At 47.9% G+C, this 18,433-nt stretch overlaps 1 protein-coding gene across 9 annotated transcripts in view; it reads left to right on the top strand.

Moving 5' to 3' along the window:
* Iqce (IQ motif containing E) overlaps positions 1 to 18,433 on the top strand; it is a 40,604-nt gene that overhangs the window by 1,752 nt on the left and 20,419 nt on the right. For 3 of the 9 annotated variants that reach the window (XM_070033447.1, XM_070033445.1, XM_070033448.1), the window contains 10 exons: positions 3,192 to 3,239; positions 4,172 to 4,217; positions 8,248 to 8,325; positions 10,728 to 10,856; positions 11,652 to 11,722; positions 14,289 to 14,402; positions 14,502 to 14,552; positions 17,016 to 17,089; positions 17,946 to 18,018; positions 18,231 to 18,280. In XM_070033447.1, coding sequence (XP_069889548.1) covers positions 3,192 to 3,239; positions 4,172 to 4,217; positions 8,248 to 8,325; positions 10,728 to 10,856; positions 11,652 to 11,722; positions 14,289 to 14,402; positions 14,502 to 14,552; positions 17,016 to 17,089; positions 17,946 to 18,018; positions 18,231 to 18,280 — 734 coding nt within the window. Of the gene's footprint in view, positions 1 to 257; positions 416 to 3,191; positions 3,240 to 4,171; positions 4,218 to 7,762; positions 7,837 to 8,247; positions 8,326 to 10,727; positions 10,857 to 11,651; positions 11,723 to 14,288; positions 14,403 to 14,501; positions 14,553 to 17,015; positions 17,090 to 17,945; positions 18,019 to 18,230; positions 18,281 to 18,433 lie in introns of those variants that run through there. The other 6 variants (XM_070033444.1, XM_070033443.1, XM_070033450.1 and 3 more) reach the window with 6 other exon arrangements.

Genomic DNA, 18,433 nt, shown 5'->3' with positions numbered 1-18,433 from the left:
CCACGAACCCTGTCAGGGGCTGACAAGGCGACTAAGCACCTATAAAACACTTTGCAAACTGTCCCGCGCGGCTCAGGACAGCGCATGCGAAAACTCCCGGGGTTCCACGGTGGCCATTTCCGGGCGCGCTCCCACTGGGCATGCGCCGACTCGGGCGCGCAGGCGCACCGACGTTCTCTGGCGAGGTGGGCGGGATCACATCCGGGATCCTGCGACCACGCGGTGCGTGGTTGCCATGGCACCGGGGTAGCGGGCCGGCGCGGGGCATTTGGACAGCGCCAGCTGTTGGAAAGCGTGGAGGCTGCGGGCGACTTGGACCGGCCACCAGAGGCCGATGGCTGAGTCGGCAGCGTCGGGGCGCCGGGGCCGAGTCCCCGCCGTGAGCCTGGGCACGGAGGAGCCCGCCTCGGAGACAGTAAGTGAGGACGCGGCCTCCGTCCCGCGGGAGGACGGGCGCGCCATGGCGGCCGGCCCCGGGCGTTGGCCGGCCCGCGCCCCAACAGAGGCCGCCGCTTCCCAGAAGCTAAGGGCCGCGAGGGGGCATGCGGTGCTCCACCCCAGCACCGCCAAAAAAAACCAACAACCAGCATGAATAACAAGAATTTGTTAAAGTTGCAAGATTTAAAATAAGATTCTGCATGCCAGTCTAGTACCAGGGAGGTGATGCTCCAATAGTCCCTCCCATCCCATGCCAGTCCTTTAACTTCCTTGCAGACTTGGTCATCTTGTCTTTGTGTGTTTACTTTTGTTTTTTGTTTTTGTGTCTGTATTGGAGCTTGAACTCAGGGCCTGGGTGCTCCTTTGAGCTTTTTTCCCCTCAAGGCTGGTGCTCCACCATTTGAGCAACAGCTCCATTTCTGTTTTTGGGGGTTTTTTTTTGGTTTTTTTTTTTTGCTGGGTAATTGTAGATAAGAGCCTCATGGACTTTGCTGATCACCCTGGCTTCGAACTGTGATCCTCAGATCTCAGCTTCCTGTGTAGCTCAGTTTATAGGCATGAGCTATCCAACTCCTATCTTTGCTTTTATGAGTTGGTATCATTCACAGCATAAAAGTTTTTAACCGTGGGGCTGGGAAGGTGGCTCAGTGGTAGAGCGCTTGCCTTGCATGCCTGAGGCCCTGGGTTTGATTCCTCAGCACCACATAAGCAAACAGAAAAAAGCCGGAAGTGGCGCTGTGGCTCAAGTGGTAGAGCGCTAGCCTTGAGCTGAAGAGCTGAGGGACAGCGCCCAGGCCCAGAGTTCAGGCCCCACAACTGGACCAAAAAAAAAAAGTTTTTAACTGTAATGGGGTTTGTTGTGCCTACTTTATACACCAGCTGCTGTTCAGATAACTGATTTTCTGCAGAGTGTAGTTCAGCTGGTTCACCTCTGTGTGGCACAGGCTACAGGTTAACTCCTCTGGTCTCCCACTTAGTATGTTTATCCAGTTCTCCACCTTCCTTCCCAAAATTGTGTGTGTCAGCGTTAAGCTGACGCATTTTGTTTAAGTGGCAGCTTTCTCTATATTGTCACATGCTACTCATGCCTTTCAATGTCACCTGTTTAATGACCATGAAACTCTGAAGTCCATGAACAGCTTTTTCAAAGGTTCTGGTTGTTTGGCATGCATTGTGCCCTTTTGTCCCTAGCTCAAGTTATACTGTAATAGAAATAGTGGGATTTGATCTCAGAGCATTTCATTTGGTAGGCAGTTGAATCATGCTTCCAATCCAGCTTTTTGCTGGCTAATTGAAATGCAATCTCTTCGGCTTTTCTGCTGAGGCTTGCTTCTAAAACCATGTTTTTCCAGGTCTCAAACTCCTGAATAGCTAGGATTTATAAGAATGAGCCACTAGCATTCACCTTACTTTAGTTATTCTTCAGGTACAGTCTTGAGTTTTTGCCCTGGCCATCATAGACTGCGATCCTCCTATCTGTGGTCCCCTGCATAGGTGGGATGACAGGTATACCCACAAAAGCCCAGCATTTTCTGTTGAGATGGGAGTCTCACAACTTTTTCCTCCCTTGGCTGGCCTAGGACAATAGTCCTGATCTCAGCCTCCTGAGTATCAGAAATTCCAGGCATGAGCTATCAGCACCCAGCACACATTGCACTTTTATTGTTGTTGTTATATTATTTTATTTTTTGCCAGTCCTAGGGCTTGAACCTGGGCCTGGGGGCTGTCCCCGAACTTCTTTTTGCTCAAGGGTAGTGCTCTATCACTTGAGGCACAGCACCATTTCCAGTTTTTCCTGAGTTGCTTATTGGAGATAAGAGTCTCACAGCTTTTCCTGCCTGAGCTGGCTTTGAACAAGAGCTCAGCCTCCTGAGTAGCTAGGATTATAGATGAGAGCCACCTACACCAAGCCACGCCACACTTTTTTTTTTTTTTTTTTTTTTTGGCGGTTGTGGGGCTTGAACTCTGGGCCTGGGTGCTGTCCCTCAGCTCTTCAGCTCAAGGCGAGCGCTCTACCACTTGAGCTACAGCGCCACTTCCGGTTTTCTGGTGGTTTATTGGAGATAGGAGTCTCATGGTCTCTCCTGCCCGGGCTGGCTTTGAACCGCGATCCTCAGATCTCAGCCTCCTGAGTAGCTAGGATTACAGGCGTGAGCCACCGGCGCCCGGCTCCACGCCACACTTTTAATCTGGGCTCTCTGCAATACAGAGGAATACAATAAGGGCACCAGGTTATTAGTATTACACCTCATCTGCATGACAGTGCCCTCTGCAGACTGCTAGGGGGATTCTTGCTGTCAGCCTTGAATTCAGCATAGCTGTATATTGCTGATTTCCAGCATGCAGCAGCCCCCATCATGACCCACCAGAGACCCACGACACAAATGTAAGTGGCTGCACTCCTCTGAAAAGCAAGCCTCACAGTTCTCAGCAAGGGCTTTGGTCCTCATGTCCTGCTCCACTGCCTTTTCTCGGGACATGAGCCTGAATGAACCCAGGAGCTGCTTCTCTTGGGAAAATGCCTTTCCCCCCAACCCTTATATCCTGGTGGTCCCCACTTTCCTCACACTTTCCTGGGCCAGGGCCAGGGCAGTGACACAGTCAGCAGGGACCTGGATAAGCCCAAATCGCTTCTTGTGTAATTCTGTGCTAAGGGAGTTTTCAGCATGTGATGGGCTCTGTTCACTGTTATAAACTGGATTGTGGAAAGTCACAGGTGGTGTGCAGTTGCAGTGTTTGCCTCTCTCCTCCAGGGAGATGACAGTCTGTCTGCGATCACCTTCGATTCTGACACTGAGCTGGTAAGTGCGCCGCAGGGCTGGCAGTACCCACGGCTGCTGCTGCTGCTGCTGTCCTCTTGGGTGCCCCTTAGTCCTGTAAACTAGACCCTGCTCCCAGAACACAGATCCTCAGTGTTCTTTGGATGCAGCCAGGAGGGTGAATGAATGGGTAGGGGCAGGGCAACCAGGCCAGGGTATACTGCATTCCCTGCCTGTCCTCTAGCTTGCAAACTAGTTGCTCATTTAGTGGATAAGTGAGGAAGCATGTGTTAGCACTGAAGCAGTTCTTATAGCACCTCAACTCTGAGAGAATCCAACTTCAGAAGCCCCGACTCACCTGGGGCCACCTTGCCAGATTCCCTTCCCTACTAGAGGACAGGGCCAATGGACTCCTGGGAGAGCAGTACTCAGCCAAGCCCCAGATAGAACTCAGCCTTCCTTTAGTGCAGAGCTGTGTTTCTGCCCAAGGACTCACATGAGTCCCTGGCTGTTTACTGTTACCTTCCTGACCTGATGTGATACAGACAAGGAAGAGGAGGGCCCTGTCCCTAGACTACAGACCCAGAAGCAGAATCAAGTCTGCTCCCTGTTCAGCATGAGCAGTATGCTTGTCAGGACAGCACGCCACACGGGATCCCTGCTGGGCCCCTCTGCCTCATGTGTTTGCACTGGCTCACACAAGGTTCTGTCTTGCCAGGTCCTCTGTGCAGACACTGGTGGATGCCACAGCTTAGGCTGGCCGTGAGGAAAGCCAGTGAGGTGTGACATTAGTGACCAGGGTCTTCCTTTCTAGGTCCACAGCCCCAGTCCCACAAGGTCCCCTCAGCCAGACATAGCTCTCAGCCAGGCCGTTGTCCTATCTGGTGGCCCTCTGAGCAGGCCGTGGCTTCACAGTGGGGCTCTGTGGTGATATATGCAGCTCAGTGATTCACATCACACCTTTTCTCTTTCAGAAAGCAGAAAGGAAAGTCTCCCACAAGCCTCTGTCCACCTCACCCAGTGAGTATGGGCAGACCTCTTCTTCCTTATGTGTCCTGGAAGGAGTGAGGGGGTTTCTTTGCTGTGCACTTGGGAGAGGTGACACTCGATGGCACTTGTTAGGGGACATCAGGGTGGCTTCTTCTCAGGCTGAAGCTCAACACTACCCTTTGTGCCCATCTTCTTTTTTTTCTTACTGTCTCAGTGCCCAAACAGCACCAAGGTAAAGGAAAATTTTTGTTTGTTTGTTTATTGGGGTTTGAACTCAGAGCCTCAAGCTTACTTGGCTGGCGCTCTGTTTCTTGAGCCATGTCTCCAGCTCAGATTTTTGTTGTTTTGGTACTGGGTTTTGAACTCAGGGCCTTTTATCAGCTCTGCTTTTTGCTGGTAATTTTGGAGTCTCATAGACTTCTGGCCAGGCTGGCATTGAACCATGATTTTTGGATCTTATCCTCCTGAATAAGCTAGGATTGTAAGAGTGAGCCCCTGGTGCCCAGTTTAAAGGTAGGTGTGTGTGTGTGTGTGTGTGTGTGTGTGTGTGTGTGTGTGTGTGTGTGTGTGTGTGTGTGTGTGTGTGTGTGTGTGTGTGTGTGTGTGTGTGTGTGTGTGTGTGTGTCTGTGTGTCTGTGTGTCTGTGTGTCTGTGTCTGTGTGTGTAGGTGTGTGTGTGTGTAGGTGTGTGTGTGTAGGTGTGTGTGTGTGTGTGTGTAGGTGTGTGTGTTGATCCTAGGACTTGAACTCAGTGCCCGAGCATTGTCCCTGAGCTTCATTGCTCAAGAATAGTTCTTCCACTTGAGCCACAACTCTGCCTCCAGTTTTTCTTTTGCTAATTAGAGGTAAGCATCTCAGGGACTTTCCTGCTTGGGCGGAACTGAAATCCTCAGATTTCAGTCTCCTGAATAGCTAGGATTATAGGTGCTACTGGTGCCCAACTTTAAAGGATGTTTTTGAGATTGGAGTTGTTCTCTGAGAAGATAGTAAATTTTGTCAAAAGCTTTTTCTACATCATTGAGCTGATATGTTTGTACAGTGTATTATGTTAATTCGTTTTATGTATGTTGACCATCCTTGAATCATTGAGATGAAATCCAGTTTGATCATTGGGTATTGATCTGTTTAAGATGCTGTTGAATTTGCCTTGACAGCATTTCATTGAGAATTTTTGTTTTTATGTTCATTGAAGGGATAAGTATGTAATTCCCTCTGTCTCTCTGTCTGTGTCTGTCTGTCTGTCTGTCTCTCTCTCTCTCTCTTTGCTGTGTCATCATTTGGTTTAGTGTTCCTCCCCTATTTCATGGGAAAGTTTGAGGAGTACTGGTGTTCTTTAAAGGCCTATTAAAATTCAGCAGTGAATCCACTGGGTCCTGGACTTTTCTTTGTGGAAGATTCTTTATTACCACTTCAGTCTCATTACTTGTATAGTTCTGTTTACATGGTTTATTTCCTCTTGGTTCAATTTTGGTAGGTCAGCTGTACCTAGAAATTTATCAATTTCTTCTAGATTTTCCCATCTCAGTGTAGGTTTTCAAAGTATCCCCAGATTTCATGATATTTCCAGATTCCATTGATACTTGTTGTACTATCCCCTTTTCTGTTTCTAGTTTTATTAATTTGAGTCTTTTCCCTCCTCCTTTTGGTTAGATTGGCCAGGGATTTATCAGTCTTAATTTTTTGAAAGAGACACCTTTTTGTTTTGTTGATTCTTTGTATAGTTTTTTTAGTCTCCGTTTTGTTAATTTCTGCCCTAATACTTTTTTTCTATCTCTTAATTTGAGGTTTGACTTGCTCCTCTAAGAATATTAGATATGGGGAAACAAAGGAGGAGGCAACAATGCTTGATAAGAAATGTACTCATTACCTTGCCCATGTAATTGTAACCCCTCTGTACTGTATTTTCACAATAAAAAATTAAAAATAAAAAAGAATATTAGGTATATCATTAAACAATTTGAGAACTGTCTAGGACTCTTCTTTGATTCAGGTATCGTGGCTGTAAATATTGTTCTGTCTTTCCTAGTATCCCAAAGGTTCTGGTAGGTGTTTTCAAAAGGTTCCCAGAAACTTTTTGTTTACTGCCCTTATTTATTCAGTGACCAACTGGTCAGTCATTCAACAATATGCTGTTCAGTATTCCATGTGTTCAAATATTTTCTTTAGGTTTTATTAAAAGTCTAGTTTCATTCCATTATATCCTGAGATGCACTGCTGAGAAGCGTGTGTGCCATGCAGCTGTGTGATGAGATTCCCTATGGAAGGCCGTTATATCCACTTGGTCCACAGAGTTCTTTAGTTCTGAAGTTTTCCTACTGATACTCTGTTGGATGACCTCTATTGGAGAGGGTGGAATATTGAAGTCTCCCACTGTTTCTGGTGCTGGAGTATGTAAACACTTGTAAGTCAGAAACATTTGTTTAGTTGTACTTCAATATCTAGCACTTGTATGTATGTTAATGACTGTTACTTCTCTTAAGGGGTTTTCCCTTTATTTGTATGAAGTGATCTCCTTTGTCTGTTCTGATTTTAGTTTAAAATATGTTTGTTCAGATATAAATCCAACAGTTTTCAACAGTTTTAGCTCACTTTGGAGGCCTCTGCTTGGGACCTTTTTTTACCTTTCACCTTAAGGCTAGGTTTGCCTTGGTAAGGGAGTTGTAGACAACACATGCTTGGATAAGCTTCCATTCCATGTTCTTTAACTGGAGAGCTGAGAGTGTTAATGTTGAAATGTCTGTTGAATTTCCTTTCATTTTTTTTGTCTTTATGATGTTACATCTTTCATTTATTTGTTTATTTATTCTTATAGTGGCGTTTATTCTTTCTTGTTCTTGGTTTGTCTTCGTGTGTGTGTGTGTGTGTGCGCGCATGCACGTGTGTGTGATTCCTTTAAGTGTCTTGGCATCTTGAAGTGCTAGCCTTGTATTCATGAATTCCTTTTGTTTATCATAGAAGGCTTTTTTTACTCCCTCAATTATGAAGGATAGTTTTTGTGGATACACTTAACCAGATGGTTGTTATATTTCAGGGCTGAAATAATATCCTTCCATTCCATCCTTCCATTTAAAGTTCATTTAGAGTTTGTGTTGAGAAACCTGCTGTTCTTACGGGCTTGCCATTATATGAAATTTGTCTCTTCTTTGAGGTTTTCAATATTCTTTCTTTATTCTGTACATTTAGTATTTTAATTATACTATGTCTAGGAATATTTTCAATTTTGCCTGTTTGGTGTTCTATAGGTCTCCATCTGGATGGGCCTGTCTTTCTCAAAATTGGAGAAGTTATCTGCTGTTATATTGTTGAATAGGTTAATCTGTGCCTTTGGTTTGTATCTGTTCTCTTTCTTCTGTACCCATGTTTCGTAAGTCTGGTTTTTCCATGGTGTGCCAGATGTCCTGCATATTCAATCTGTGTTTTCTTAGTTTTGTGGGATTTTTTTTCAAAGTCTATGACTGAATGATTTGTTTATTCTACTTTATCTTCAGTCCTAGCTACTCTATTATCAACTTGTTCTGCTGTTAGATTTCTATTGAGAGTTTTGTTTTGTTTTGGTGTTTTTTTTTTTTTTTTCAGTACTAGGATTGAACTCAGGACCTCTTCCACTTGAGCTATAGCTCAGCCTCCAACATTTTCTTCATTAACTGGAGGTAAGAGTCTCATGAATTTATCTGCCCAGGCTGGCTTTAAACCACAATCCTTAGATTTCCTAAGTAGCTAGGATTACAGGCTTGAGCCGCTGGCACCCGGTATCACTTAAGCTCTTTATTGTGAAGTTGTTAGCTTTTGAGAGCGACATGTTGCCTTGTTTACTCATGAACTTTGTGGTTTTATGATGAGATATATGCATCTGAAGTTTTTGGTGAATATTTCCATCTTCTGTTTCCTTTTAGTTGATTATTTTTTTTTTTAATTAAATATTTTTATCGTCATTACAAAGGTGATACACAGGGGTTACCATTTCATAAGTCAGGTAATGAGTTCATAGTTGATGATTTCTTGCAGGTTACTTAAGTCTATGTAGTAGCTGTATGGTGGTGTACTTTCTTTCCTGTTACTAGATTGGAGGTGTGTGGCTCACAGGTCAAACCTTCAGTTTCAAAGCTCAGGACTCTGTGTGGACCTCTTCTCCACTCGAGGTGAGGAAGCTTGGCTGCAAAAGCTGATGTTGTTGATAAACCACAACCCTGTGTTCATCAGGGGCAATCCCTGATGAAGACCACTGCTGTGCCAGTGTCTTTACACAAATATGGAAGCAAAGATGTATCTTCCTGATCTAGGAAGACCTGGGTTAACCACAGTTGTAAGGGGAAGGAGACAGTGAGGGTAACACTAATGAATGAAACCCAGTATTCACTTATACAAGGCAGGAAGGGTGGGAACTGAGCTTGATGGGAGAGTTTAATGAGAAAATGGAGTAGAAAAGAAGGAGTTAGCATTGTGTTGAGGGGGGAGAAGATAAATGTAGAAATGGAATAGATCTCTCTCGCTCATACACACACACACACACACACACACAAAATGATATTTGGACAGTCTAGTTACCTGCAAGGTTTAAGGATGGGGGAATAGAGATGGAAGAAACTATGAGTGAGTGCAGTCCTAATTGTAGACAGAAGGAAAGTACAGATGAGGAAGGGCAAAAGGAAGGGATGCAGTTCAGTGGTAAAGTGCTTCCTAGCAAACATGAGGCCCTAGACTTGCAACACCCCCAGTACTGAAAAAGAAAAAAAGACTGAGCCAGGCACCAGTGGCTCACACCTGTGATCCTAGGCTAAGATCCGAGGATCAAGGTTCAAGCCAGCTCAGGCAGACAAAACTAGAAGACTCTTACCTCCAGTTAACTAAAAGTGGAGACATGGCTGAGATGGTAAAGCACCAGCCATGTGCAAAACAGCAAGCAAGAATATAAGGCCCTGCTTTCAAGTCCCAGTACCAATAGATACTCCACAATATCTTTATATATTTGTCTATTTTATGTAATTAAGGAGATGAATCACAGATAAAAAATAATTTAAAAATTTTATCCTTCATAATAACAAAATCAAGGATGCCCTGGAAAAGTATGATTCCTCTCCTTTTCTCTCTCTCTCTGTCTCTGTCTCTGTCTCTCTCTTTCCCTCTTTTGATAGTACTGGGGTTTGGTAGGACTTGTACTTGGTAGGCAGGTGCCCCAGCCCTCATTTCTTCTAGATATTTTACATTTTCAAATGTCCCTATTATACCACTATGTAGCAATGTGAGAAAATAGTTACAGGTTGAGTCACACAGCTCAAACCCTCTCATAGCTATTTGGGGGTGGGGAGGGACAGTGATCAGGGAATGATGGTTTGAGGCAAAGGATTGGGCATTGTGCTGTGCACCTGTCACCCAGCAAGGGAGGGAAGTACAGACAAGACCACAGTCCAGGCAAGTCTGGACCCTGTCTCAAAAGTGAGACCCTGTCTCAAAAGATAGCCAGGGAAAAAAGGCCTGAGCTCAAATCTCAGTACCACCAAGTAAACAAAAATCATATTAGATATAATTACACATTCACATGATGGTGACTAAAAGTATAAATATCTGAATAGTTTGGATTAGGCTATCATGATACTGGTAGAATTAGGATATTAGTAGAATTTCTCATTCTTATAAATTTCCCATTATTGTATTTACAGTAAAAATTAAAAGAAATATAAATGAATATGTACATATATAAATTAGTCATTAAGCTGGGCATGGTTTATCTGTAGTCTTAGCTGCTTGGGAGGCTGAAGTAGAAAGAACACCTGAGTCCAGGGGTTCAAGGCCAGCCTGAGCCATCAGTATAGCAAGAGCCCCTTATCACATAAATAAATAAGATAACTGAACCTTTTGCATTTTTTTAGTTAGTCATGAGGCTTGAACTCTGGGCCTGGGTGCTGTCCCTCAGCTCTTCAGCTCAAGGCTAGCGCTCTACCACTTGAGCCAAGCACTACTTCCCGTTTTCTAATGGTTAATTGGAGATAGTAGCCTCATGGACTTTCCTGCCCAGGCTAGCTTTGAACTGTGATCCTCAGATCTCAGCCTCCTGGGTAGCTAGGCATGAGCCCCTGGCACCCAGCTACCCTTTGCTTTTTAACAAAATAGTTATGATGTAGGTATATTTTTGAATATTTAGTTTTGCCAACTGGGTGCTGGTAGCTCAGGCCTGTAATCCTAGCTACTTGGGAGGCTGAGATCTGAGGATCATGAAGCCAGACCATACACGAATGTCCATAAGATTCTTACCTCCAATTAACCACCAAAAAGAAGCCAGAAGTGGAGCTGTGGTTCAAGCGGTTGAGTGTTAGCTGAGAGATGGTACCCAGGCCCACAAAAAGCAAACAAAATTAATTTTTTCCATTTTTGTCCTAATTTTTTTGTGCTAGTACTTGGGCTGAAACTCAGGGCCTTGTGCTATCACTTGGTTTTTTCACTCAAATCTGGCACTGCACCACTTGAGCCATGCCTCCCCTTCCCATTTTTGTCTCTGTATACCTGCATGTCAGGGCACACTGCTAACCATGTGTTGGCTTTCCAGAGTCACCTTACTACAGCAAGCCTCGGAAAATGACGTCCTGGCGGTCCCTGCGAACCACAGGGGGGATGCCTCTGAGCAGCAGGCTGTCCCAGACACCGCCTAAGCTCTGGCTGGGCGCTGCTAAACAAGGTACTTGCAGGGCAACTGGAGAGAGAGTGCTCCCTGGGTGTCACCATGCCTGCTGTCTCAGGACACTTGGGTATGATCCTTGGGTCTGCTCAAGTGACACAGGGGCCCCTCTTGATCTTCTGCATTCACTGCTGGGAGGCTGAGGTGTGGCAAGGCCAGCTCCAGCAGCTAAAAGAGCCCACAGTGACATTGATGGGGGCTTTGCAAGCTGGTCAGCATGACGCTGCTCCTGGGGGGGGACTGTTTACCATTTACATCATATAGCAGATGCTACGAAATGCTACATTCCAGGGCCTCATGATTTGACCTTGAGGGCCTGTGCTGAAGCAGCCTCAACGGGAATGTCTTAGCCGGGTGTCTTCTGGGTGATGGAGTTTTCTTACAACCTAGGTGCAGATAGGGAAAGCCTCCATTGCCTTTGCATTCAAGCCAGGAGGACAAGCCCAACCCACAGAGTCCACACTCACTGGGAGGGCCCCCACCCAGAACCAGCTGCATCCCTGACTTATCTGAGCGAAGCCATGGGACAAAGAGCTCACCATGCAGGCAATGCATCGGCCCTGCTGAGCGTGCTGGCTGGGCTGGGCTGGCTGGGCTGGAGTGAAGTGATCCTGTTACAGCCTTCCAAGTAGTGGGGATTACTGGCTTACCACCAGGCCTGGCTTGTTGAGAGACTTTTGGTCCTTTTATCACTGTCTGCTTAAGGGAGTATCGCTAACTTCCAGCTTTCCACTAAGGGGTAGCCAAGAGTTCTCTCCCTTGTGATGACCTCTGAGAGCCTGTGTGTTCCTCCAGGCCACACCCCAGGAATCACCATCTACAGAGAGAAAGAAGACATGTACGACGAGATCACCGAGCTGAAGAAGGTAGCACCTGTCTGCCTTTAACCATGTCAGGGCTTGGGTAGAGTCTGAGTGTCACTCACACGCTGGCCAAGTAAGGCCACAGTAGCTGCACAGACGGTGACACCTGCTTTGGACAGCACCCATGCTTCAGCTCCCACCCTTGCCAGCTCCTACTTACTACACTTACTCAAGGGTGGTGGGCTGGCGATGGTCCCGTGCCAGCCTTCAGTAGCACAAAAGGGGCATTTGATGTGGCATTGTAACCTGTTCAAGTGACCTGCCCACGTGGCAATATTCCACACACCCTGTCCAACTTCTGTGCTTCAGAAGCCTGCAGGTAGACAGGACCTTCATTACAGCCAGTGCCATTTGTGGGCACCTTGAAAGGGGGCTGCCTCACTTAGCCAGCAGGACAGAGGTCATGTACCTGCGCCCACAGCCACACACTTGGTGAGGTGGGGATGGCCTCATGTGACATCATCGTATTAGTTCCCATGGATGCTGTTGCCTGAGCAGTTAACTGGGCTCACTCTGTCACTTTAATCTCTGTGTTGCCCTCCTGGCTGGCTGTACTGTAGAGCTGTGTGTGTGTGGACTGCAGTCAGTTAAATGAGGCCTGGCTGTTGTCTGGGATCATAGGGGGAATTCCCATTAGGTTAAGAGACAGCTGAGTGGCCTTGGGGAAAGCTCCAGCTAGAGCTAGGCTTCTGGGAACACAGTACCAGCTTTCTTTAAATGCGTATCTGGATAAAATCAGCCTGTTTCCCACACTCCCAAAGGTGTGGGCTGTGTTTCACTGCTGTGTTCTCAGATCCTGAGCATCACCGCAGTTTCCTGTGCACAGTGCCTCTGCTTCCAGTTAGAAAATTGGGAAAGTAGCCAGGCATGGAGGCCATGCCTGTAATCCCAGCTACTTGGGAGGCAGAGACAGGAAGATCTCACAGTTGAGGCCAGACTGAGCACTTTAGTGACACCTGTCACAAGTAAAAAAGATAAGGCTGGGGACATACTGAGTGTCAGAGCTAGAGTGGGGTTTGAACGCCAATACTCTCCCCACATGAGGTATAATCATGCTGGCTTCATCAACTTAAGAAGATGCAGTAGGGGGCTGGGAAGGAGGCTCAGTGGTAGAGCGCTTGCCTTGCATGCATGAGGCCCTGGGTTCGATTCCTCAGCACCACATAAACAGAAAAAAAAAAAGCCGGAAGTGGCGCTGTGGCTCAAGTGGTAGAGTGCTAGCTTTGAGCTGAAGAGCTGAGGGACAGTGCCCAGGCCCAGAGTTCAGGCCCCACGACTGGACCCCCCCCCCGCCCCCCCCCCCTAAAAAAAGATGCAATAGAATATCCAGGTTGTGGTCAGAACACTGCCTCATGCACAGTGGGAATTTGCATGTCCTGGCCGTCTGGGTGCTCATTGCTGGGTTTATAACCGCTCTTATGCTTTCCAGTTCTGTCATTCCCATTTTGTTCTGTGTCTTATGTTTAATTTTCTCAAGCATGTTTGCTGAGGAAACATTTCTAGGAAGATTGTTGAAAAATCTCATTCAAATGAAATTCAAATAAGACTTTTCTGGTCCTTTATATGAAGAGTTCTCCACTGAAACATGTAGGGTGTTACATCATGAGACTCTGGCCCCCATGACATTGTTCTAGGAACACCTCACCACATCTAAGCAGGTGGATGTGCAGCACTGACTCTTGTGGCATGCTAATGGGGATTCTACTACCCCTAGACCTGCTGTTTGGTGGCCTCAGCAGCCCCTGGCTCCAGCAGCCCTGGTGCCTGCTACCTAGCTCAGTAGTATGGTGCCCCCTTGTGGTTGTGCCTGGGCTGTGTCACGGGCTGCCTACCCTTAGTTGAAGAGAACAATTTGGGGGGCTTTTTAGTAGGGGACCAGAACTGGGGCTTGAACTCAGAGCCTCTTTCTCTTACTTGCTTTGATGGTCAAGGTGTGTGACTTGACCACTTGAGCTATATAGTTCATCTTCCACTTGTTTGTTTTGTTTTGTTTTTGCTGGGTTATTAGAGATAAATGTCTCACAGACTTTTCTGCCCAAGCTAGCTTTGAACTACGTCCTTTAGATCCTAGCTCCTGAGCAGCTAGGGTTACAGGTGTGAGCCACTGGCGCCCAATTCATTTTGAAGGCTTTTATTGTCTGCCAGTTGGTGTTAACTTCTTCATACTCCATCCAGATGAAGTAGAAAGAAAACCAAAGGGGCTTCCTGTTCTATATCAAAGTTTCACTTCTTTCCTTCTCTTCCTCCTTCCTTGTGGTGCTGGGATCAAGCCCTGGGCCTCATGATGCTGGGATATCCCCTACACCAGCCAACCTGGGCTTAACTTACACTGGTCAGGTTTTTAGGTTTCCCAGAATGCACAAACCTTTTCCAAGTGAGGACATTAAATGTTCTTCATCTTTACCACCTCCTCATAAAAGGTCCTTATTGTGACCCACGATCTTCACAGTCCGCTCCAAAGGGAGGCAGACTTCTTTGGAAGCTGCCTGTGGCTCAGGATGCCCCTCAGGGACCATGTGTCCCAATGTACGCTCATGTGTCACATGTGTGCTGGCCCTCTCTGCTCCAGTTGCTGCACATGCAGAAAAACGATGTGGACCTGATGAGGACGAAGCTGCGGCGCTTGGAAGAAGAAAACAACAGGAAGGACCGGCAGATAGAGCAGCTGCTGGACCCAGGGCGGGTAAGTCAGCCATGGCCCACGGGTGGGGTGGGAGCTGAAGCCTGGGGATGGGGCAGGGGGGAGGCGCCTACCTCTCCTGCTTCTATCCGCTTACTGCAGGGCTCTGACTTCATCCGGACTCTGGCAGACAAGAGGCCTGATTCTGGCTGGGTGAGTAGAGCCTGCCTCCAACATCACAGGTAGGGACACTGAGGACTATGCTTGCACAAACATTGCTGAGGGGAAGAGGGGGACCAGAACTTTCTAGAACTGTTCACAGAGCCATAGAGTGATAAAATGATGCCTCAGGATTTGTTATGAGGAATAAGATGAGGTGAGCAGGCTTCACAGAAGTAAAAAAATGAATGTCAGAGATAAGAACCAAGGTGGCAGCTGGTCCAGTGCACAGCCAGGTTGTGTGATTCACACAGGCAGGGCAGCCCATGTCCTTGACATGGTGGATCAGGCAGTGTGCCCCTCTGCAGAGTGACAGGCACTGGGGCTGGGAAGGCTGCAGTGTGGCCGTGCTGAGGCATCTGGTATACCTGCCAGGTGACAGAGGAATAAAGGAGTCACCATCCATGGATGGTGTGCATGCCAGGTGACAGAGGAATAAAGGAGTCACCGTCCATGGATGGGGCGCATGCCTGGTGACAGAGGCATGGAGGAGGTACCGTCTGTGGATGGAGAAGCCAGTTTCTGTGTTACCCAGTACAGAGAGTAGGGTAATGATATGACTCATGCACTCTATAACCTAGAATCAACATTTGCATAAAAATCCTCCACACTAAGGTGGAAATGGAACCATATAACAAGAGGGAGGATGAAACCAAGCAACCCAAGAGTTGCTTTCTGCCCAGAATGTGTCAAAAAAATCTCTACAACCCTCAAAAGAGAACCATCGTCTGAAATGCAGCACATGCGTGATGTGTATGAGGGGAAATGTGCTGTATCTCGTCAAGGCAATGAGGGCCTGCCCCTGTGCTCTTACCAAAGGCTTCTGGATGGATCTGGATGCTTCTACAGGAAAGTAGTTCTATTAATCAAGTAACCAATGAATGAAGTTAGTGGCAGCATCAGAGTGTTGCAGCTGGCCCTGGGCCATCCCCACCCTTAGCCTCTGGAGCAGTGGGGATCACAGACCACACTCCTGGCTAAGCAAGTATGTTTGGTACCGCAGCTGTGCTGTGAGGCTGTTCAGTTTGCACAAAGGTGTGACACGTTTGCTCTTGTGTAACAGAGTTCCTGAAATCATGGAACAGATTTGCCTAAGTCAGGTTGCCCTGGCTACACCAGCTCTGTCCCAGCCCAGTCATCCCAGCACCAGGACATCCTTAGGAGAAGAAATTAGACTGCTGAGCCAGGGCCGGTGGCTCACACCTGTAATCCTAGCTACTCAGGAGGCTGAGATCTGATGATTGCAGTTCAAAGCCAGCCCAGGCAGGAAAGTCCATGAGACTTATCCCCAATAAACTACCAGAAAACTGGAAGTGGTGCTGTGTGGCTCAGTTGGTAGAGTGCTAGCCTGGAGCTGAAGAGCTGAGGGACAGCGCCCAGGCCCAGAGTTCAAGCCCAAAGACAGAAAGAGAGAGAGAGAAAGAAAGAAAAAAAAGCAGGAAAGGGAGGAAAGAGAAAGAGAGAAAGAAAGAAAGACAGCAAGAAAGAAAGAAGTTAGACTGCTGGGCAAAGCCCACACTGTAAAGCAACAAACCACACAAAAGATCAAAACTACCTTCAGTGACAGCAGAACTGGCGTGCCTGGCACCTACACAGTATTGTTAGTGAATGTTACTGCAAAGGCAGTAGTTGGTCAGATGCTGCCCACTGCAGACATGTGGAACATGCCTGTAATCCCAGCTACTTAGCAAGCTGAAACCTGACAATCAAGCTTCAAAGTCACAGCAGTCAAATTGTTGGGGTTTTTTTGTTTTGTTTTTTGATGTGCCAGTACTAGGATTTGAACTCACAGGCTCATCTCTCAGCTTTTGCATTCAAGGCTCTCTGCCACTTGAGCCACATCTCCATTTCTCGCTTTTTGCTGGTTAATGGGAAAGAAGAGTCTCTCAGAATTCATACGTCCTGTTGTAGAACATTGCAGATGTATACATATAGGAAGAGCTGGGGGTCAGGAGGACTGAGAAGGGCAGCTTGCACTCCCCAGTGTGCTGGTGTGCCTGCACTCAGCGTGTGCACGCCAGCAGTGGGCCCCTGCACAACAGGTGCCCTGCGGGCTGGGCAGGTGCCTGCTGAGGGGTAGCAGGCGAGGAGAGTGGCCTCCTCCATAAAGCCGTAATTGTTTTGAGGAAAGACAAAGGGTCTCATTAGCTTCCTGGAGAGAAGTGGTGGACAGTGCAGCCTGCCCATTCTCCTAGGCATGCAGTGTGCTCAGGGACCGCTGCCACCACTGGTGCTGCTGCCACCATTGCCTGTGTCTTGTGCTCTTTGTCCCCTGCACTCTGAGTGAGTAGGGCAGTGGCCTACATGGCAGGACAGCATTAGGAAAGAAAGAAGGATGGACAAGTGGAAGGGGCCAGCGGGGTGGGATTGTGTGACTCATATGGGCCTGAGCCTCCAGCAAGAGTGGGGAGAGCTTAGGTTCCAGAGATGCTGGCTGAAGTGGCCTCCCTCTGCCAGCAGGTCATCACTGGGCTCAAGCAGAGGATCTTCCGGCTGGAACAGCAGTGTAAGGAAAAGGATGGCACTATCAGGTGTGAGCATGCCCGCCCTCGGCCCCCGCTAGCAGGGACCGACCGCTTGCTCCTGCATCTCTGTTTTCTTGCTAGTGTCTCTTTGTCTCCAGCATCCTTTTCTTGGTTGCTGATGCCAGATCTACCGTCTCCCCATAATGCCCCATTCTCTCCCCTGGCTACATGGCACTGGGCCTGTCTTGCAGTTGGTCTGTAGCTTAGCTGTCCATGTTTCTTTCCCCATCTTCTTTTTTTCCTGGTCTTTTTAGTGCCAAGAGAATGTTGTCTTGGCTGTAGTTAATGCTGTTTAAGGGACACCATCACCAGCTTGGTAGTGCATGTCGCTCAGGATTGAGTGTGAGGCCAGTCTGAGCTACATAGCAAGACCGCTCCCAACAGAGGGACAAGGGAAAACCGCGTCCACCTGTCTGGTCTGTGTCCTCTCCTGTGGACCCCCCCACTCCTGCATCCCATCCTGCAGTCCCCCACTCCTTGTTTCTCTTGGAGTCTGCTTCTGAGTTTCTGGGTGCTCCACTCTCCTGTGTCTTGGCACCTATAGTGTGAGGCCCTTAACATGTCAGGAGCCTGAGACAGAAAATAACTCTTAAACCTCATCCCTCTCTTCACCCACTCCTCCCTGGCCCCAGTGCTCTGCGGCTCATCTGCTTGCTGAGGCAGCCTTGTGAGGAAGCCGCTTGGGAAGGGCTGAACATGAAGTGTCCTCTGTCAGCCACTACACTTAATTGAAAGCCAGAGCCACAGAAGATCTCTTTCCCATCCCAGTTCTCTTCCAAAGTCATCCCTTCCCTGAATGCCCACATGGCCCTGGACCCTGGCCTTGCTGTGGTAACTCTGAACTTGGGTTTTGGGTTTCCAGCAAACTTCAGGCAGACATGAAGACTACCAACCTGGAGGAAATGCGGATCGCCATGGAGACCTACGATGAGGAGGTACGGGTGCTCCTGATGTGGGCAGGGTGCATGCTCACAAGCAGGCCTGTTGGGAAAAGCAACTGCCAGCCAGGGTCATGCTGGCCATGCATGCGCAGTGCAGCGTGACCGCAAGTCCCAGCAGCTTAGTGTGTGGTCCCACAGGAGGCAGAAATGGGGGAAGGCTGATGGCATACTCATGTTTTTCTGACACTCTCACTTGGTCCTTCCAGATCCACCGTCTCCAGACTCTGCTGGCGAGCTCCGAAGCATCAGGGAAGAAGTACGTACTGCTCAGCGCTGGTTTCTAATGTTTCTGCCAATCCTGCAGCAGGTAGCCCCTCCAGGAAGCGGCCCCTCCCTCATGTCTGCCTTGGCAGCAGGGCCCGTGGCTGCATCCTTGTGGGGCAAGAGCTGCATGTGCGCACCTGGGTTG

The sequence above is a fragment of the Dipodomys merriami genome, unplaced genomic scaffold, assembly GCF_024711535.1.
Source record: "Dipodomys merriami isolate MVZ:Mamm:240054 unplaced genomic scaffold, mDipMer1.0.p SCAF_22, whole genome shotgun sequence".
Taxonomy (NCBI): Eukaryota; Metazoa; Chordata; class Mammalia; order Rodentia; family Heteromyidae; genus Dipodomys; species Dipodomys merriami.
Note: the sequence above shows the minus strand (reverse complement) of the source record. Positions and strands in the feature narration are given on the sequence as shown.